The sequence below is a fragment of the Osmerus eperlanus genome, chromosome 2, assembly GCF_963692335.1.
Source record: "Osmerus eperlanus chromosome 2, fOsmEpe2.1, whole genome shotgun sequence".
Taxonomy (NCBI): domain Eukaryota; kingdom Metazoa; phylum Chordata; class Actinopteri; order Osmeriformes; family Osmeridae; genus Osmerus; species Osmerus eperlanus.
In genome coordinates this window covers 3,298,491-3,314,955 of record NC_085019.1, presented here as the reverse complement: position 1 = coordinate 3,314,955, position 16,465 = coordinate 3,298,491, and the positions used below count along the sequence as shown (strand labels likewise).

The following is a 16,465-nucleotide window of genomic DNA, read 5'->3' as shown; positions in this document are numbered from 1 at the left end:
GCCAGTTCGATTCCCGGCCGTGCCAAATGAACTTGACCCTACTTGCCTCTGGAATGTCCCTGTACTTACTGTAAGTCGCTCTGGATAAGAGCGTCTGCTAAATGACTAAATGTAAATGTTTGTATATGTTTTTTAGGAGTCCCCCCTCTTTGTTTTATTTCCTCCAGTCAATACACATAGTAAATGATGTTTACTGTGATCTATTTGCCTTTAAATAGATTTAAATGCCTCTTTTAAAATGACCAAAGTAATAGTCTGACACGGTCTGTTTTGTTTTCTTTCTTGTTTTTTCCCCTCTCCATTCTTAATCATTCCCTGTTTCTCCCTCCTTTTAAACCACCCCCTGCTCTCTGTCTCCTCCCTCTCCACTCCCTCTCCTCCATCTCTCTCGCAAACATAAATCTCTCATTCACAAATAGAGGCCAAAAGAGGCTCAACTGACGGGATGAGATTATCTCTTTTTTTCTGATTACAAATCAACTTCAGCTTGGATATATACAAAAACATTACCCACTCCTCCTTCCATCCTCTCTCCTTTTATCCCCTCCCCTCTCACTGGTAGTCTCCACCCCCTCTCTCTCTCCGTCCCTCCCCTCTCTCTCTCCCTGCCAGTTGTAGAGACGTGCCTCGTACGCTCTTGCAGCACAGGTTGAGAGGAAGGGACAGAGAAGGTGGAGAGACCAACAGAGAGAGAGAGAGAGATAGAGAAACACCCCCAACACACGCACAGGCGATCTTTTCAAAAAAGTGAGGCAGCTTTTGAAAAAGAGAACTAAAAAAACACAGGAAACAACAGGACAGATATTGTATTTATCTGCAAGAGAGAAAGAGAGAGAGAGAGAGGCTGACAGACAGAAAAGAGGTTAAACAGGAGAATCTGTTCATCTGAGTTGAAGGGAGTCAGGAGAAGGGAGACAGGTGAGTGTGCGGGGGACACTACCCAGAGACAGGACTACCTTGCTGTGGGAGATCCAGGTCTGTGTGTCTGGTGAGATACCCTCTCCTCTGGGACACATACCCGCCAGGAGAAAGAGCCATGGAGCCCTCTGATTCAGTTGACGTGGAGGCCAAGGAGAGAAAGAAGATTCACTTTGCTGATCCGTCCTCGGCACCTACCCAGCTGGACCCCCGACAAGTAGAGATGGTGAGTGAGAGATGTAGGGATCTGTCCCAGTTGAGAAAGATGAAGGGATAGCATCTCATGTGAGAGTGTTTTGCTCGGATATAATCCGCCCCTGAGGGGGAAATGGTTGTGCACCATTGTAGACCACAGAGTTTGATCTCTGTCCTTCTCTCTTTTATATTTCTGACTGATCTGTGGTCAGATTCCCCTTTCCCCTTGGTTGCGTAACACTATTAGGACATTTCCTTTTTTGTGTTTCTTCATAAGTATGGTCCCCTACTGCAACTCTCATCTCTGGCTTGGTTAAGTATGTGCTACTGAAATGAACTGCAACTCATTATTGAGCATGTCCGACTCAGCACAATGACATTTTCTGGCACCTCCAACTATACAAATAACCCATGGTCTGTTACTGACATCACAGTTAATGATTAGCCAGTTGATTTGTATCTGTCTTTCTCTGCAATGTGTCCCCTACCCCCACTCACAGTATCACTCATTCTAACTTTAGCTTTCGTTTATCTGTCTGTCTTTCTCTCAAACTTTTCCCATCTTTCCAATTTCACTGTCATTGAGTATATGAAACGACAGTTGACAGGTGAGAGTGTCTGGCTGTCTGCAGGGTGATGTCAGAGCGTTGTGATATTCAGCCCTGTCGTTGCTAAGTTTTATTTTAGCCTACGAGAAAGTGGGTCAAAGTAGGAGCTGGTCGGTGCCGTGTGAGATCGAGGCCAGCGGCGCGTCCTCGGGAGGGCCGGGGGAGAGGCCGGGGGGGAGGGTGGAAGGGAGGAGAAGAAGGGAGAGCTATATGGAGGAACGTCGAAAAAGAAGGAGCGACCTGTTCTGTGGTTCACCCGTCTGGTGTCACCTCCCTCAGCTGCTGCTCCTGTTCCTGAGCTGCTCTCACACGGAGCCTCTCTCCAGCGCTCACCCTCCTCTACCCTTTCTCTCTCCCTTTTCCATCCTTCCCTCCATCCCTTCCTCCCTTCCACCCTCACTCGCTCCCGGTCCCCTCCCGTCTCCCCTTCTCCCTTCCTTTATCATCCCTCCCTCCCTCCCTCCCTCCCTCCCTTTCTCTTTCTTTCTTTCATTCTCTCTCTCTCTCTCTCTCTCTCTCTCTCTCTCTCTCTCTCTCTCTCTCTCTCTCTCTCTCTCTCTCTCTCTCTCTCTCTCTCTCTCTCTCTCTCTCTCTCTCTCTCTCTCTCTCTCTCTCTCTCTCTCTCTCCCACTCTCCCACTCTCTCTGTCTCCCTCCAGCCCCCCTTATCCCCCATCTGTAAGCTGAACCGGACAGTTCACCTCTAGTTCAGTCAGCCTCAGGGGCAGCAGGTCTCTGGCCTCCCCCCTCCCTCCACCCTGCTGAGGGAGGGGGGGGGGGGGGGGGGTGCATCAGGGTTACTCACCAGGCTCACAGCAAAGCTCTCAGAGCGGCAGTAAATCCCACAGTATTCGTGCATGTAAACAGACAGTCCCAGGTGTGCAGGTGATAGTGGCATTACACAGGCTCCTGGGTGGAGATCACGGCAGAAAAGCACATCATTGTGCTACGTTTGTGTGTGTGTTTACTTTGCACACTGCGGATGTGTTGTGAAAGGAACCTGTGTTTTGGGAGCACGGCAAACAGAGGCCGGTTGTGTGTTTCAGAGATGGAATCTACACAATGCTGAGTGTAGGGCTCTAGGGATGTGGGAGTGGGCATGGTTGATGACATATATTCATTTAGAGGCCCCCTTCTCCCTCCCACAGCAATTAAAACACCCATGTAAACACACACAGCGCAAATGTTTGTGAAAGGGGTTTGATAAACGGGGCAGTTAAGTCGTTGTAATTTTTCTGACCGTCATGCGCGGTTTTCTAAAAGCACATTTCCCCGTCAACACCATGACATATCCTGTTTGTTTTCACCACGGCACAGCTAACAGGAATGTAACAGGAATAAAAAGCACAGTTGTAATGCCTTGGCATGTCGGGGTTGTTACCATGACGCCTGCACTGCACAGTTCCCTTGCGTCTCCCAGGTCACATCAGAAAGGTGAGCCGTAATGGAGTCTGCTTGGGTCATCTGCATGAATGAGACATTTTAAATGTTAATCTAAGTGCGTGCTGCTGCAGGAGAGTTCATGTTAACGGACAAAACTTCACTCCCACGCCACGGAATAAGTCACCAGGCCAGACAGCCGAGACCATGAACCCAGCTGGTGCCCAGAAGTCATGAACTCCATTACAATTACCCGAGCAATATACCGCAAATCTGCTTCCACGATCAGACATCTCCATACTGAGGGCTCTCTCCGGGGGCGAGGCTCTGCCCTCTGACGGTCCCACAGGCCCACAGGCATCAGAGCCCCGCAGCCTGCACATGCCCCGTGTTTATCTTCAGCATCCCCCCGGTGCTCCAGAGCTGATGTGGGCTAATGTGCATAATGGGCAGAGATTAGGGTCATCGTGAGCAGGCTGCCTCTCGTTCCCTCACAGTGAGTCGCTCTGTGGACTAAACACAGGGGCCTTGGCTCTCCTGTCCTAATCTGATCATCCAGAGCCGATCCTATGGAGAGAGGTGTGGGGATATGAGTGGAGCGAAGGGAAGCCCATCCTCCCTAGCCCCCTATTTAGCCTCCGATCGAAACGGAACACACCGGGGGCTGTAGAAGTCGTCCCAGTTGCCACCCTCCTCTTCCTCACACACATAAACACACACCCTCCTCTTTTCCACGCACATAAACACACACCCTCCTCTTCCCCACGCACATAAACACACACCCTTCTCATCCCCTCCCCTTCAACCCCTCCCTAGCATGTTTAGACATCACTTAGCGACCTTTGGTGCGGTGAGTGTTTGTGGGTAAACATTGCCTGTCTGAGGGACTGTCAACATGCACTCCTAACCAGAACATCTTACTGGATGGCACAAAGCATGCTGGGAAAAGGGAGTTTGTGAACTTTTGGCTGATGGTGTGCCCCTGCACACCATCTGGACTGGAAGCACTGGAGGATGACCGATGAATGGATCATGACTCAAGAGTTTGTCCCTGGATGGGGATCTAGTGGGCCGTGGCTTAATTGTGTTCTTCTTGAAATCTGGGATGGTGCCAAGAAAAGAGAGATTCATTTCCACACACTTATTCTTGGATTCCTCTGCATTTATACTTGTTTATTATTGGGTTACAGTTTAACAACACCAGCTAGAAAAGAAGTCTGTATGTGATGACGTGAGTGGCTGTGTGTGGTGGGTGTTGGTGTGTATTTGTGTGTGTGTATGTGTGTGTGTGTGTGTGTGTGGGGAGGTGGGGTTGTGAGTCTCAGAAGGCCGCTCCCTGTTTTGAACAGTCACAGTGTTTCTCGGAAAACTTCGAAGAATTGTTTGCTGACCCTGTATCTGTAGTAGCAGGATTAGCAGAATCAGCTCAAAGACGCCTCACAACACGTAGCTCCTCCAACCTCAGCACATCATTTCTGTATACTTGAACTACACTGCATGTCGGTGCTCTTTTAATAGAAACCACATTTTGGCTGTCGGTGTTGCTGAAGCGGCCGTTGGATATGACTATGGAGTGTCGGCCGTCCTGATTGGACGGTCAGGAGCTGGTTTACATAATCAATTCATTGATGTTGCCCGAGTGTGACGTCCACACGGTTGTCGGGTTGTTGTTCCGTGGTTTGACATTCACGCACAGTACAGCTGTGTTCCTGTCTGTCAGCGTGTGTTGGATAAACACCCAGAACATAATATTGAACAGGGGCTGGGTGGTTGGCTTTTTGATGACACAATACACACATCTGACGACGACCCAGGTACGTCTCACAGACGTTGAGAGGGGCCTCGTTAGGACACGCAGGCGATGTCCTGGGGAAACGTCGCCTCCCGGCATGTGGTGATGATCAACAGAGGCTCTGGTACCTGGCGGCTCGGAGAACATGGAGGACCCACAGCACCGGATGACACGACTAACGGAAGACACCTAATATGATCCACAACAGAAGCGCCGTCTTCAATTAGCGTCTTTTCCTGTGCATCCCAGTCATTCAGGCAGCGGGCGTGCTGAGGGAACTGCCCACAGCCTCCACGGTTGTGACCGCCCCAGCCCCATCTCAGATCGCGGGGGTGGAGGGGGATTACAACCTTGCGTCTCTGTTGCTAAGGACTGTGGTGGGGGGGGGGGGGGTGGGATTGACCATGAAGCTGTCCGGCCAGTGGATGAAGCCAGGGGTGGATCAGTGGGGTGATTCTGGGTGCACCAGACTGGGTCAGCACAGAACCAGAGGCAGCCTTGTCCCCGTAATCTGTCTCCAGACCAGGAGCCAGGGGGGTTAGAGGTCAGGCTCTGGTTCGGAGCACAGCTCTCTATTCCCTGAAACAGTCAGAGGCAGGACAGTGGATGCAGAGTGAGAGACAAATGCAACTCAAGTTAATTTGGTCTGGAATCTTTAATCGCTGACATGAAGGGAGACTGGCATTGTGTTGCTGTTGTGTGAATCAGTGTTGCTATTTTTAACATGCTTAACAGCTTATGATGACTTGGACGGATGATTTGGGACTTTGTTTCATAGTTGGAAAATGCGTATTTCCAAGTTCCAGTTCCCCCTGTGTGTAAGCTATGAACTTGAGTATAATATTGTGAAGCCAATCCCTGACCTATGGTGTAAAGCAGGCGAAGGCAGACATTCTTATGCCAACCTTCCCCTCAGTCTGTAAGCCAAACAACTGTGAAACATGTCATTTGTAGTGCGTACTGTATGCCACACACCTTGTGAGGAGCTTGAGTGACAGGTCCCCTGTGACTTCATCCTGATTGGAAGCTCCCTGTCACTCATACTCACCAGCCCTCCAAACACACCCTCATAACTGTCACAAACAAATACTCCCACAATCCCCTGCACAGCAGGCTCCCCCTCGGCGACCGGGATCTAATTAGGTGAGCAGCAGGCGGCGTGGCCCCTCAGGGGCCTGAGGGGGTGAGGGGGTGAGATGGTGAGGAGGTGAGGGGGTGAGGGTATCTGGGTGACGGCGGGTAGTGCCGGGGATGCAGTCAGTGTGATGTCACAGTGCTGGGTATCATTACATTGCTTGGTTGGGGTTACAGGAGAACCCTCCAGCTGCTTTGTAGTCCAGCCCATCTGTTTGCCTAGTCAGCAGATGATGGGGTCAACGGCCTCTACGTGTGTCAGTTGCAAATCACAGCCCAGTGCATGCTGTCTGCCATCACTGTGTCTCCTGCTCTGGAGAATGAAACCGCAGCCAACAAGAGGGTCATAGGTCAGGTCAACGGTCTTGCCTCGGGCTGTGTGTGTGACACCACCATAGATCTCTGGTCCTAAGAGATACAGAAAGAGACAGAGACACACAGAGACAGAGATAGAGCCATCAATTGCTGTTTTGATGAAGGCATCATTGTGTGTGTGGTGTGGAGACTGGGTTTGGGGATGTTTGTTGAATGTAATTACATGATATTTTGGAAAGTCTGAAGCAGCATGCATACACACTTCCACCAGTTCATTAATATTACCGGTTCTTATGTTGACAGCACTTGAGTTCTTAAGCCCTTTAAAAGCCCCATATAAAAGCTGAGAGGCCAGATTTAATTATGTTCTCATCTAGTTATCTGTCTCCTGAAAGTATAATTACTTTCTGCACTTTTTGTTTCCCAAACCATGCCAGCACAAGCAGTTCTTTTATTAAAACCATTGCGTTTTTTTCTGAACAGAAGTGTCGCTGCTTTGTTAATGCGTCTAAATGAATGTCAGCTCGCTGGGAGAGGGATTACTTTTCCCATTATTGTGTTATAGCACGTAGCAGAGTTAGCTCAAGAGATTCAGCCTACTCATTTCATTAGATCTCTCAGGCCTTGACACAGAGTTAAAAGGCAGGGCAGCTGCCGCAATTGATAGTCCTGCTGTCACGTTCACACACAGACATGTCGATTTACGATTACAGAGGGTGAAATAGGATGGGCAGTGATATCCTCTTAACCAAAAATTGTGGTTAGTCACTAGTCCAGGTGAAATGGTTGGAGTAGTAAAAAGAGAGAGAAAGAGAGTGCAAGGTAGGGAGTGGATGAGAGAGAGAACAGAAGCAGATGGGAATAGGTGAAAGTGTCTGCGTCGAGACCAATGACCTGCTTCTGACAGTGAGAGGGGGAAAGGGAGGGCTAGATAAATGAGACAAGGAAGAGAGAGAGAACAGGGTGGAAGGTTGGGAAGAGTCGTGCGCTGGCATATTTTGCAACTTGTGTGCATGTCTAGTTGCTGCTAAGTGTTTCTGCTAAATTGATGGTGTATGGAACTGAGTACTTATTTCTGTAGTGCACAGGGAGGGTTGACACCCTAACTGAACATCAGTCACTTTGTAAATGTAGATTTGTCTGGAGGGGCTGAATGACAACCAGATCATTAGAGAAAGAGGTACAGAAGGCAGAAATGATTCTGTGTGAGACCCGGGGCTGGTTTCACCTTTACCTCAGAGGACCTCCACACTCTGCCTAATGAGATGGGCTTACGTAATGGAGAGTTTGGTACCTGGAGTGAAGGCAGGAGCAGGACATCCCAGGGCAGGGCTGGTGTGTGGCTCCCTCTGTTGTCTTTGTAGTGAGACAGTGGTGCCCCCTGGAGAGGGAGCGCTGGTATCTCTGCCTGGTTTCAGCAGTGCCAGGGAGACTCTTTGTCTCGCTCCGCCGGGTCCCTGTTGGGTCCTCAGATCTAGTTTACGCTGTCCTACTGTAGCTTTTAATAGGCTGCGGCAGATTAGAGGGCTGGCTCTGGGGAGCAGACCCACATCAGCTCAAACCTGCATCCTAGCTGACTTCATGGGCAGGCTACTGATGAGACACGCATTGTGTCCAACACACACGCATAGTCACGCTGTGTCATGCAAACTTGAGGTGAAACTTCTGAATGACATCGGTGGTCTACTTCCACGGCCGGCCTGTTTCATCCCATCAGTCTTTGAAGAGAAGGAAAGAGAAAGAAGAGAAGCTGGATCCAAGAGGGAGGACAACTGTGTCATTAATCAGTTGTGTTCAAAGAGAGTTTCTCACTCTCTCTTTCTGCTGCGCCCCACCCCCCACCCCCCCCCCCACCCTAACCCTGCACGTCTTTTAGCTTTCAACCAATGGAAGTCCTCTCCACATGCAGCAATGTCTTCGTGTGTTTGGGATGAATGTTTTCATCGTGTCCACAGCTCTTACTGTGTAGTCCTTCCGCGCTTTCAGCCCCTGCCAACGCAGGCTCAGTGTAGTCATGGTGACGTGGGGGATGCGGGGGGTGGGGGGGTCAGGGACGGCAGGGGCGGGGTTGGGAAGGGGGGTTGGGGGGAGGGGCATCAGGAACACACCTGTGGAGCTCCGGTGATCCTTGAGACGGCTTGTCTGATGAGAAGAGTGGTGGAGGCTAGAACAGCGGGGCTGATCTTAATGAGACTGAACAATGGCCGCCACAGAGGCAGGGAGGGAGGGAGGGAGGGAGGGAGGGAGGGAGGAAAGGGGGGGGGGAAGAGAGGATAAAGTGACCGGGGGTAATCTCACACGCTGTAGCCCAGTACTGGCGTAAATTGAAAAGTCACAGACGATCTTATGTAACCGGCAACGTGGGGTGATTTAAAAGCTGCGCGGAGTGTTACATCATATGGCCTTTCCACCGTCATGTGTCCCTGAACCACCCCATGGTGCCTTTGTATGTGTCTGTGTGTGTGCCTAGTCACTATAGTTATTCTCATTTAATCTATCTGAGAGAGCCGTGTAGCTAGATTGGGCTTGTGTCTAGTGAAAAGTCGTGTTTGATGTTTTCCCAGAAGAATAGCACTCATGTGCTTTACTGGAACAGGGCATCCTCGCAAAAATGCATGAGCCCCACATCCACAAGTGAAAGAATTCATAGGTCATGCCTTCATTAGGCATGTAAAACCAAGGTTACAGAGTAATCTAAATTCAGTGTTGACATTCACCACCAGCCTCCATAGCAAGTGAATATGAAGTAGCTGACACTAAATACAACGAATGTTAGCGTATACCTCAGTGGCCTAAATTATCCAGCATCGTTTTCGATGATTTTTGTCTTGTTCTTCTTTCATGTATTTAATCCATACACAGGTTTTGTTATCTTCATCTGTCTTTTCTCTCTGTCTCTCTGTCTCTGTCTCTGTCTCTGCTTCTCTCTCTCTCTCGCTCTCTCTCTCTCTCTCTCTCTCTCTCTCTCTCTCTCTCTCTCTCTCTCTCTCTCTCTCTCTCTCTCTCTCTCTCTCTCTCTCTCTCTCTCTCTCTCTCTCTCTCAACAAAATGATCCCATGTAGACCATTCATGCGCCTGGCAGGAATGCAGCAGAGCAGCCAAATTGTTTTTACCGTGCAATGACTGGCCTTGGCATGGGGAGACCATGGACCTGGTAACATCTGGTCAGGTCCTCTGACAGCCCTAGACTGTGTATACTAGCTCAACCCTGGAGCCCACAGGAAGGAAGGGAGACTCAATTCAGCAGTGTTTGGTAGCAGGTGTGAGCCAGGCAGGCAGCCATCAGCCCCAGGCTTCCCCACCTTGTCTGGGGAGAGAGGGAGACAGAGGGGGTCAAACAGAGCCCTGCGGATGTCCCCTGCTGTGGCAGGCGGAGGGAGGTGCGAGGGCTAGAGGAAGTGACACGTCACGTGAGCTCCACATCACAACATTTCAGCTGAGGAGAGATCCCACAGCACAGTGAACAGATAAAATGTGAACAGATAAAAGATGAAAGTGACTGCAAATAGATATCGAGAAACAGAGAGAGAAAAGAGAGAGAGACATAGGATAGAAAGAGAAGGAAGAGGGAGGCTGAGAGAGAGACAGTGAGGGTTCGATTGCAGGAAAGGCACGACTTGATTGATGAGATTATGTGTCACTGGTATCATAAATAGCGGTCGAATCCATGCTTCCACGTCCTGCATTATCCTGTTAGCGGCCGTAGCTTTCCACTGTTGCCTACAAAAGCTTTTGCTTTGGCAACACTGACCTCACTCTCTGACGCATGTCAGTCTGTTCCTACATCCACATTGTGAAACATAAACACAGCCCATAGAGCAGATTCCCCACAAACAAGTGCTTCTCTTCATCTTGTGTTGTCTTGTGGGACACCGTACACAGTTAGCTTTAGGTCAACCCCAAGGTGGGCTCGTCCTTGGGCTCTGTCTAAGTGGTTCTGAATGCCTGTGTCATGTGATGTGCTATGTGGAAGTTTTGAGGTGAAATCCAAATTGCTACTGTATGAAAGAGGGACCAGGAGGGTTCCACTTGGTAATATAAGTGAGGCACCGTGAATTCCGCTGCTTGACCCCTTCCCTGAATTCTTTCCATTGTCCAGTATTTTGAATTTAAGACTTTGTATTGAGTGAGTTGGAAGGGCTGTACAGGACTGTTGCCTATGGCAACACATTTTTGTCTGTCTAATTTTTTTTTCCTTGCCTGCCTGCCTGCCTGCCTGCCTGTCTGTCTGTCTGTCTGTCTGCCTGCCTGACTGTCTGCCTGTCTGTCTCTCTGTCTGCTCCATCCTGGGCCCCTGGAGCGGGGGCCCAAGAGGCAGGGAGGGGCTGACGGGCTTGTGGTTGGCTCTAGATTGCTCCTCCTCTCTCCTCTCCATGTGCTGTGTCTGTGATGAGGGAAGGCACGCAGGCAAACCAAGGCACACTCCACACTGTCTGGAGATAAAGTCCCAAAGTCCACTCACGTGGACACTGTATGGGTAGTAGACACACATCGTTAAACAGTGATGAAGCATCTGTTGCACAAGGTGCAACTCTGAGGCTCCAACTGCATCTCAGCAGCCTCGGATTGCACCATTGCCTGTCTGACGAAGAGCGATTCCCCCAAACTGTTGCGCACAATCACAAAACAAGAGGCCTTGTGTTCCAGTGACTCCAGCCTTACACCTTTGACCTCACCTCTGCCGAACGCTCAGACTATTTGCAAACGGTCTCTAGTCCAACTGGGAACTAAGTCTTAGAAGGCCGGTGGTGGCCCAGAGCTTGGCGAGTCACTCGGAGGAGGGAGGATTCAAGCGGTCAAACGTCATGATGTTGATGATCCTCTTGTGTGTTGTGTGTGTGTTTGTGTGTATGTTTGTAGATCCGGCGCAGGAGGCCCACACCTGCCACACTGTTCAGAGTAGCAGACCAAGCCTCCCCTGAAGATGACCAGTCCACCCACCAGGTTAAAGTGCGCCGCTGCTCAGGAGCATCATGCCAGTATTATGGCTACCGTCACAATAGCGGCATGATCAACATCACATGGCTTTGCTTTATATGAATATACTGCACGTACACAAAGGCTTTTTACTCATCGCAGTGTTCGTGTGGAACTTTCCATCCTTTCGCAGTGGGTCGTCGGGGAGAACGGTGTGCTCAAACCCAAGAGGGTCAATCCCAATGTGTACCAGCCGCCGTCACTGAGAGGTATGTCTGTCACTGAGGTCAGACACTGTGCTCTGTGTTGTGAACCATCCCTGTGTTCATGCCATGTTTTACCCTGCTTCTCCTTGTTATGTTACCTGTCCTGCTGCTTGTAGGCTGTAGAGGCAGCAGGGCAACATGCTCGATGCAGATACATCGCATCTTTAGAGTTCACGTAAGGGATCGAGTGGGGTTTGTTTGGAGTTTAATTTGGATGAGTACGCTACGCATGTATGAGAGAGAGACAGAGAGAGAGAGAGAGAGAGAGAGAGAGAGAGAGAGAGAGAGAGAGAGAGAGGAGAGAGAGAGAGAGAGAGAGAGAGAGAGAGTAAGAGACAGAGACAGAGACAGAGACAGAGAGACAGAGAGAGAGAGAGAGAGAGAGAGAGAGAGAGAGAGAGAGAGAGAGAGAGAGAGAGAGAGGAGAGAGAGAGAGAGAGAGAGAGAGAGAGAGAGAGAGAGAGAGAGAGAGAGAGAGAGAGGGAGAAAGACAGAGATTAAAGACTGACAGCTGTGAGACACTGAGTGTGAGTCTGTGCAACTCTGGATCATCCAGGATTACAGGACAGCGTATACAGCTGCTGACACACACACACATCTCTCTCTCTCTCTCTCTCTCTCTCTCTCTCTCTCTGCAACTGTAAGTGCAACTATAAATGCAGTTCCATCCTTGCATGCAGAAGCAAAGCTATATGTAAGATGTGGCTGAATAATCAGAAAATCATTTTTAGCTTGTCAGCAGTGCTTTATAAGGTAGAGATTTATAGGTGCGTGTACAATAGGGGGGTATTCCAGAAAGCAGGTTATGTGACATAACCGGGTAAGTTAACCCACAAGCTGATTCACAATGTTGCAGCAACCTACTGGCAATGTTGCTACAACGCTGGGTGTCAGCTGGGGAGTTAAACCTACCCGGGTTTGTCACATAACCTGCTTTCTGGAATACCCCCCAGGTTAGTATACTGACTTGAGTTGTGTTCGTGTGTCAGAGGGTTGCTTGTCACCCAATCATCTCGTCTCGCTGACAGAAGAGACGTTCTAAATCTCAGGAAGAGAGACGTTCCTCCCTTTGAGATTTGTGTTCAGATATCCCAGCAAAGAACAACAACCTGTGTCTGTGTCGCAGTGTTGGAGGTGTGTATTGCGAAAGAGAGCGAGAGAGAGGCCAAGGTGACCTATGAAAGAGGGAGAGGGAGTAGAGAGACAGTAGGGAATGAAGAGTGCTAGGGCGAGAGAGAGAATGAGGTGAGTCAGCATCCAGAGAACAGCAGCAGAGAGGGATAAAGAGAGAACCGAAACCAAAAAGGAAAGAGGGATGAGAGAAAGGCTAGGAAACAAAACACCACCTTTTTTTATGTAGAAATGACTCACTACTGCAAAGATCAATGAGCAACAACCAGTGCTACCAAATCCCGGTGTCTGCTGGTATAGCTGGTGGACTCGTCTGTCCGTCTGACATGCACTGAAATACCCGCATGACGCATGGTAACAATAACAAGCCTGTTGAAGCCTAGTCAATCCAAAACCTATCCCTTTATCCCTTTGTCTGTGTTTGTGTTTCTTTCCCTGTGTGTGTCTGTGTTTGCGTGTTGCCCAAACCTGTGTATGCATGAGTACAGCCGTGCAGAAGATGGCTGAAGCTCACATGCAGCACCTAGGGGTCTACCCCCCTCTGGAAGACTTTGAGGGGGAAGAGTACCATGACTACCACTGGCATGAGGAGGAGGGAGAGGAGGAGGAGGAGGAGGGGGAGGAGAAATCCCCCACCCAAGGTGCTGGTGAGAGGGCAGCACTCACAACAGGGCCCTGCGTTGTGACAACCGCAACACACCACACACAGGAGGGACACTGACTGGAGCTAATACACAGTACACACACCTGCATGTACAACTCAGAGGCTTGGTCTGTCTGTGTTCAGTAGCTGCCGGGATTCATTTAGCCCCCTAGCACTGCTTCAAAGGGCTATTTGTCTGTGGGCCATCCTTGTGCAGTCTTCGGGGTAAAGTGAGCTCCTCCATGGATCAGTGGGGGTTCAGGTGAACTTTACCGTGTTGACAGATCGCCCTAATGTCTCTGGCCCCAAACCTATCAGAGGGGGCCCAAACCTATCAGAGAGGGGCCCAAATCTTTCAGAGGGCACACTGCAATGTATTGTGCTCCTGTACTGTCCTACTCTGGTGAAGGTTCCAGTCAATGTTTCACTGCAGCTACTGCACTCACTGTTTGTCTAAGGGCAGAGCCCATTATCTGATGCTATGTAACCAGTTTTAATGCATACCCGTCCAAAACGTGGTCATGACAGTACGTATTTTCCAAAAAGAAACACCTTGCCATTTTAGCACAGCCACTCAGGCAGAAACTCAGTTGTTCGAGAAGCAGATGGAGAAGCTGATTCCTTGGAGCACACTGCATGCACGTTGTAGCACCTGCAGTTTTACAACTTTAACTCTCTCCTACCTGAAACTACCTGGTCTGTGTGGTCTGAGAATGAGTTCTGAGTGTACATACAATACTGTCAATTGTAAAGGGGTGCTAACTGCTTACCGTTGAGCTTTTCAGCTGCCATAGTTGACTATGCATGCTGCATTGAGTAAAATAGATATAAAAACATGTAAGGTTGCTTGTGTGTGATGTGACGTTCGATTGCATCTGTTGATTGGACCTTTCTCCCTCAGATCAGCAAGACGCTCCCACTGCTGAAATAACAGAAAAGGTGTCAAACGTGATGATGATGATGTCCAAACAGGTCCAGGAGGATGACGACGAAGAGGAGGATGAGAAAGAGGAGATGAAAGAGAAGGGAAAGACAGGAAAACAGACCGGGGAGTGACTGATGGAGGACGGAAAAGAGTGGGAGAGGAGAGGGGAGAGAGAGGGTGTGTAAGAGTGTGAAATATTTTTTAACTCAAAAACATTAAATGAGAGGAGTGGATGTGCAGGTGTGTGTATGTGTGAATGTGTCTGACGTCAGTGTAGTGTTCGAGAATAAAAAGTGTGTTTGTGTGCGGATTCTATCTCTAAGTGACAAACTCTGGAGGCTGTTGACAAGTATGAATAAATGAATTAGCAATAAAGCTGTATGTTAGAAAATCGCCAGAGAATTGGAGAGAGAGACAAGGGTGGGAGTTGGCAGGAGAAGTTGAGTTCCAGAAGTGTTTTATAGATATGCCCTTTATGGGGTGGCGAAGAGTGATTCAACAGCACATCATGTCAATCAAGCTAAACATGTCACTTTGGCCCCCGTGTCTCCATAAACATGATGGGAGTAGAATTGTTCAAGGTCCCCAAGGTCACCATGATCAGATGCTTCCCAGTGTAAACACTAGTCTTAACCTCCATGTCAGAGGGACCCATGTTTTTTCTGCTTGAGTTTTCTCAGGCCACTCCCACAAACACACACACAAATACACAAACACCTTTTTACTGTATGCAAATGACAATAATTTTATGGGCGCCTTTCAAATTAGCTTGAAAGACCTGCGTGACACTTTCAAACTACGCACCTCGTTTTGCCCTGGCCTAAACTGAACATCTGGTTGAAAACAAAATGTGAAATACTTTGGTCTGCTCAAAGAAAAGGGCTTCTACTGCCATCAAGTGGTTGTAGGCAGATATAATAGGGAATGTTTCTGCACAAGTAAAGGATGGCACAGAGTAACTTTACTCAAACCCATTACTTCATATTTTAGAAAATATCTTGTATAATTCTACCTCTGAAAAATGTAACCTGGCCAACGTTTTTTTGTGGATAGCGTCTCATGGTTTGTAATAGTTGCAGAAAAAAATCTCCACAATTTTGTACACATGTATAGTTATTTTTCTTAAACCTACAGTTCAGAGTAAAAACGTAGTTCATCCTCTCTGTGACTGGACACACTTATACTGTCTGGATGGTTGTACAGGCCCAGTCTAATTCGCTGATGATTAATAATGTGGTTGCACAGCCTCTCTCACAGTCACACAAGCTCTCCCTCTCTCCCTGCAACAATGGAACACCACATCTGGGCGTAAAAAATGCTTTATACCATCTGAACGTTGTTATCATCATTATGTCCGAGCGTTGTTCAACTGATTGGTGCAACTGAACAGATAAGTGTACACATGTTTCTGATAAAGGGTTTTCTTCATTTCCAATAAAACCTAACACTGTTGTTATCTTCTCTACTCAGTCTCCTGTGTGTGTTTGAGTCATGGGTTTATATGTGTGTGTGTGTGTGTGTGTGTGTGTGTGTGTGTGTGTGTGTGTGTGCGGGAGAGAGAGAGAGAGAGAGAGAGAGAGAGAAAAAGAGAGAGAGAGAGAGAGAGAGAGAGAGAGAGAGAGAGAGAGAGAGAGAGAGAGAGAGAGAGAGAGAGAGAGAGAGAGAAAAAGAGAGAGAGAGATAGAGATAGAGAGAGAGAGAGAGAGAGAGAGAGAGAGAGAGAGAGAGAGAGAGAGAGAGAGAGAGAGAGAGAGAGAGAGAGAGAGAGAGAGAGAGAGAGAGAGAGAGAGAGAAAAAGAGAGAGAGAGAGAGAGAGAGAGAGAGAGAGAGAGAGAGAGAGAGAGAGAGAGAGAAAAAGAGAGAGAGATCTAGATAGATTTAACAGATTTAACATCAAGCTAAAACATCAGGAGAGTTCCTCTCCACATAGGTGAGACAACTTTGGGCGCGGGGTGCTGAAAGAACAGCGCATCATGAGAACGAGCGAGCGGGTCTTTGTATGCCTGCTGCCACTCACCCGTGCTGGGTCTATACTCACTGTAGGAAAGTTAAATCTCCGCACAACAAAACGCTATATGACTAATAAATACTGCAACTACTTTGCAATGCTTTAAGAAAAAGACAGCCAACTGAAACCTAATTATGAAGTGATCATTGCAGGCTTTATTGCGTTGATAAGCATATAATTGCACAATAATGTTATGGCACCTTACAATGATGTCCAATTATGCCAAATGCGTCG

General features: G+C 48.7%; 1 protein-coding gene across 3 annotated transcripts; it reads left to right on the top strand.

The window, feature by feature from the left end:
• The first annotated feature begins 622 nt into the window (after positions 1–622).
• ppp1r1b (protein phosphatase 1, regulatory (inhibitor) subunit 1B) lies at positions 623–15,688 on the top strand. 3 transcript variants are annotated; one of them, XM_062446807.1, is made up of 5 exons: positions 623–1,144; positions 11,202–11,291; positions 11,452–11,527; positions 13,144–13,296; positions 14,200–15,688. In XM_062446807.1, exons 1-5 carry the CDS (start codon positions 1,037–1,039, stop codon positions 14,352–14,354), a joined length of 582 nt encoding a protein of 193 aa, XP_062302791.1. In that variant the 5' UTR covers positions 623–1,036; the 3' UTR covers positions 14,355–15,688. The 3 variants fall into 3 exon arrangements, with proteins under 3 accessions (XP_062302791.1, XP_062302774.1, XP_062302783.1); XM_062446790.1 differs by having other exon boundaries at positions 13,144–13,302; XM_062446799.1 differs by having other exon boundaries at positions 624–1,144; positions 11,202–11,285; positions 13,144–13,302.
• The last annotated feature ends 777 nt before the right edge of the window (positions 15,689–16,465 follow it).

Bases quoted from the DNA above. Each gene is read 5' to 3' on its own strand.
- ppp1r1b (XM_062446790.1), top strand. From the start codon at position 1,037: ATGGAGCCCTCTGATTCAGTTGACGTGGAGGCCAAGGAGAGAAAGAAG. The intron at 11,292-11,451 runs GTGCGCCGCTGC...ATCCTTTCGCAG, and splicing joins AGTCCACCCACCAGGTTAAA to TGGGTCGTCGGGGAGAACGG. The intron at 13,303-14,199 runs GTGAGAGGGCAG...TTTCTCCCTCAG, and splicing joins ATCCCCCACCCAAGGTGCTG to ATCAGCAAGACGCTCCCACT.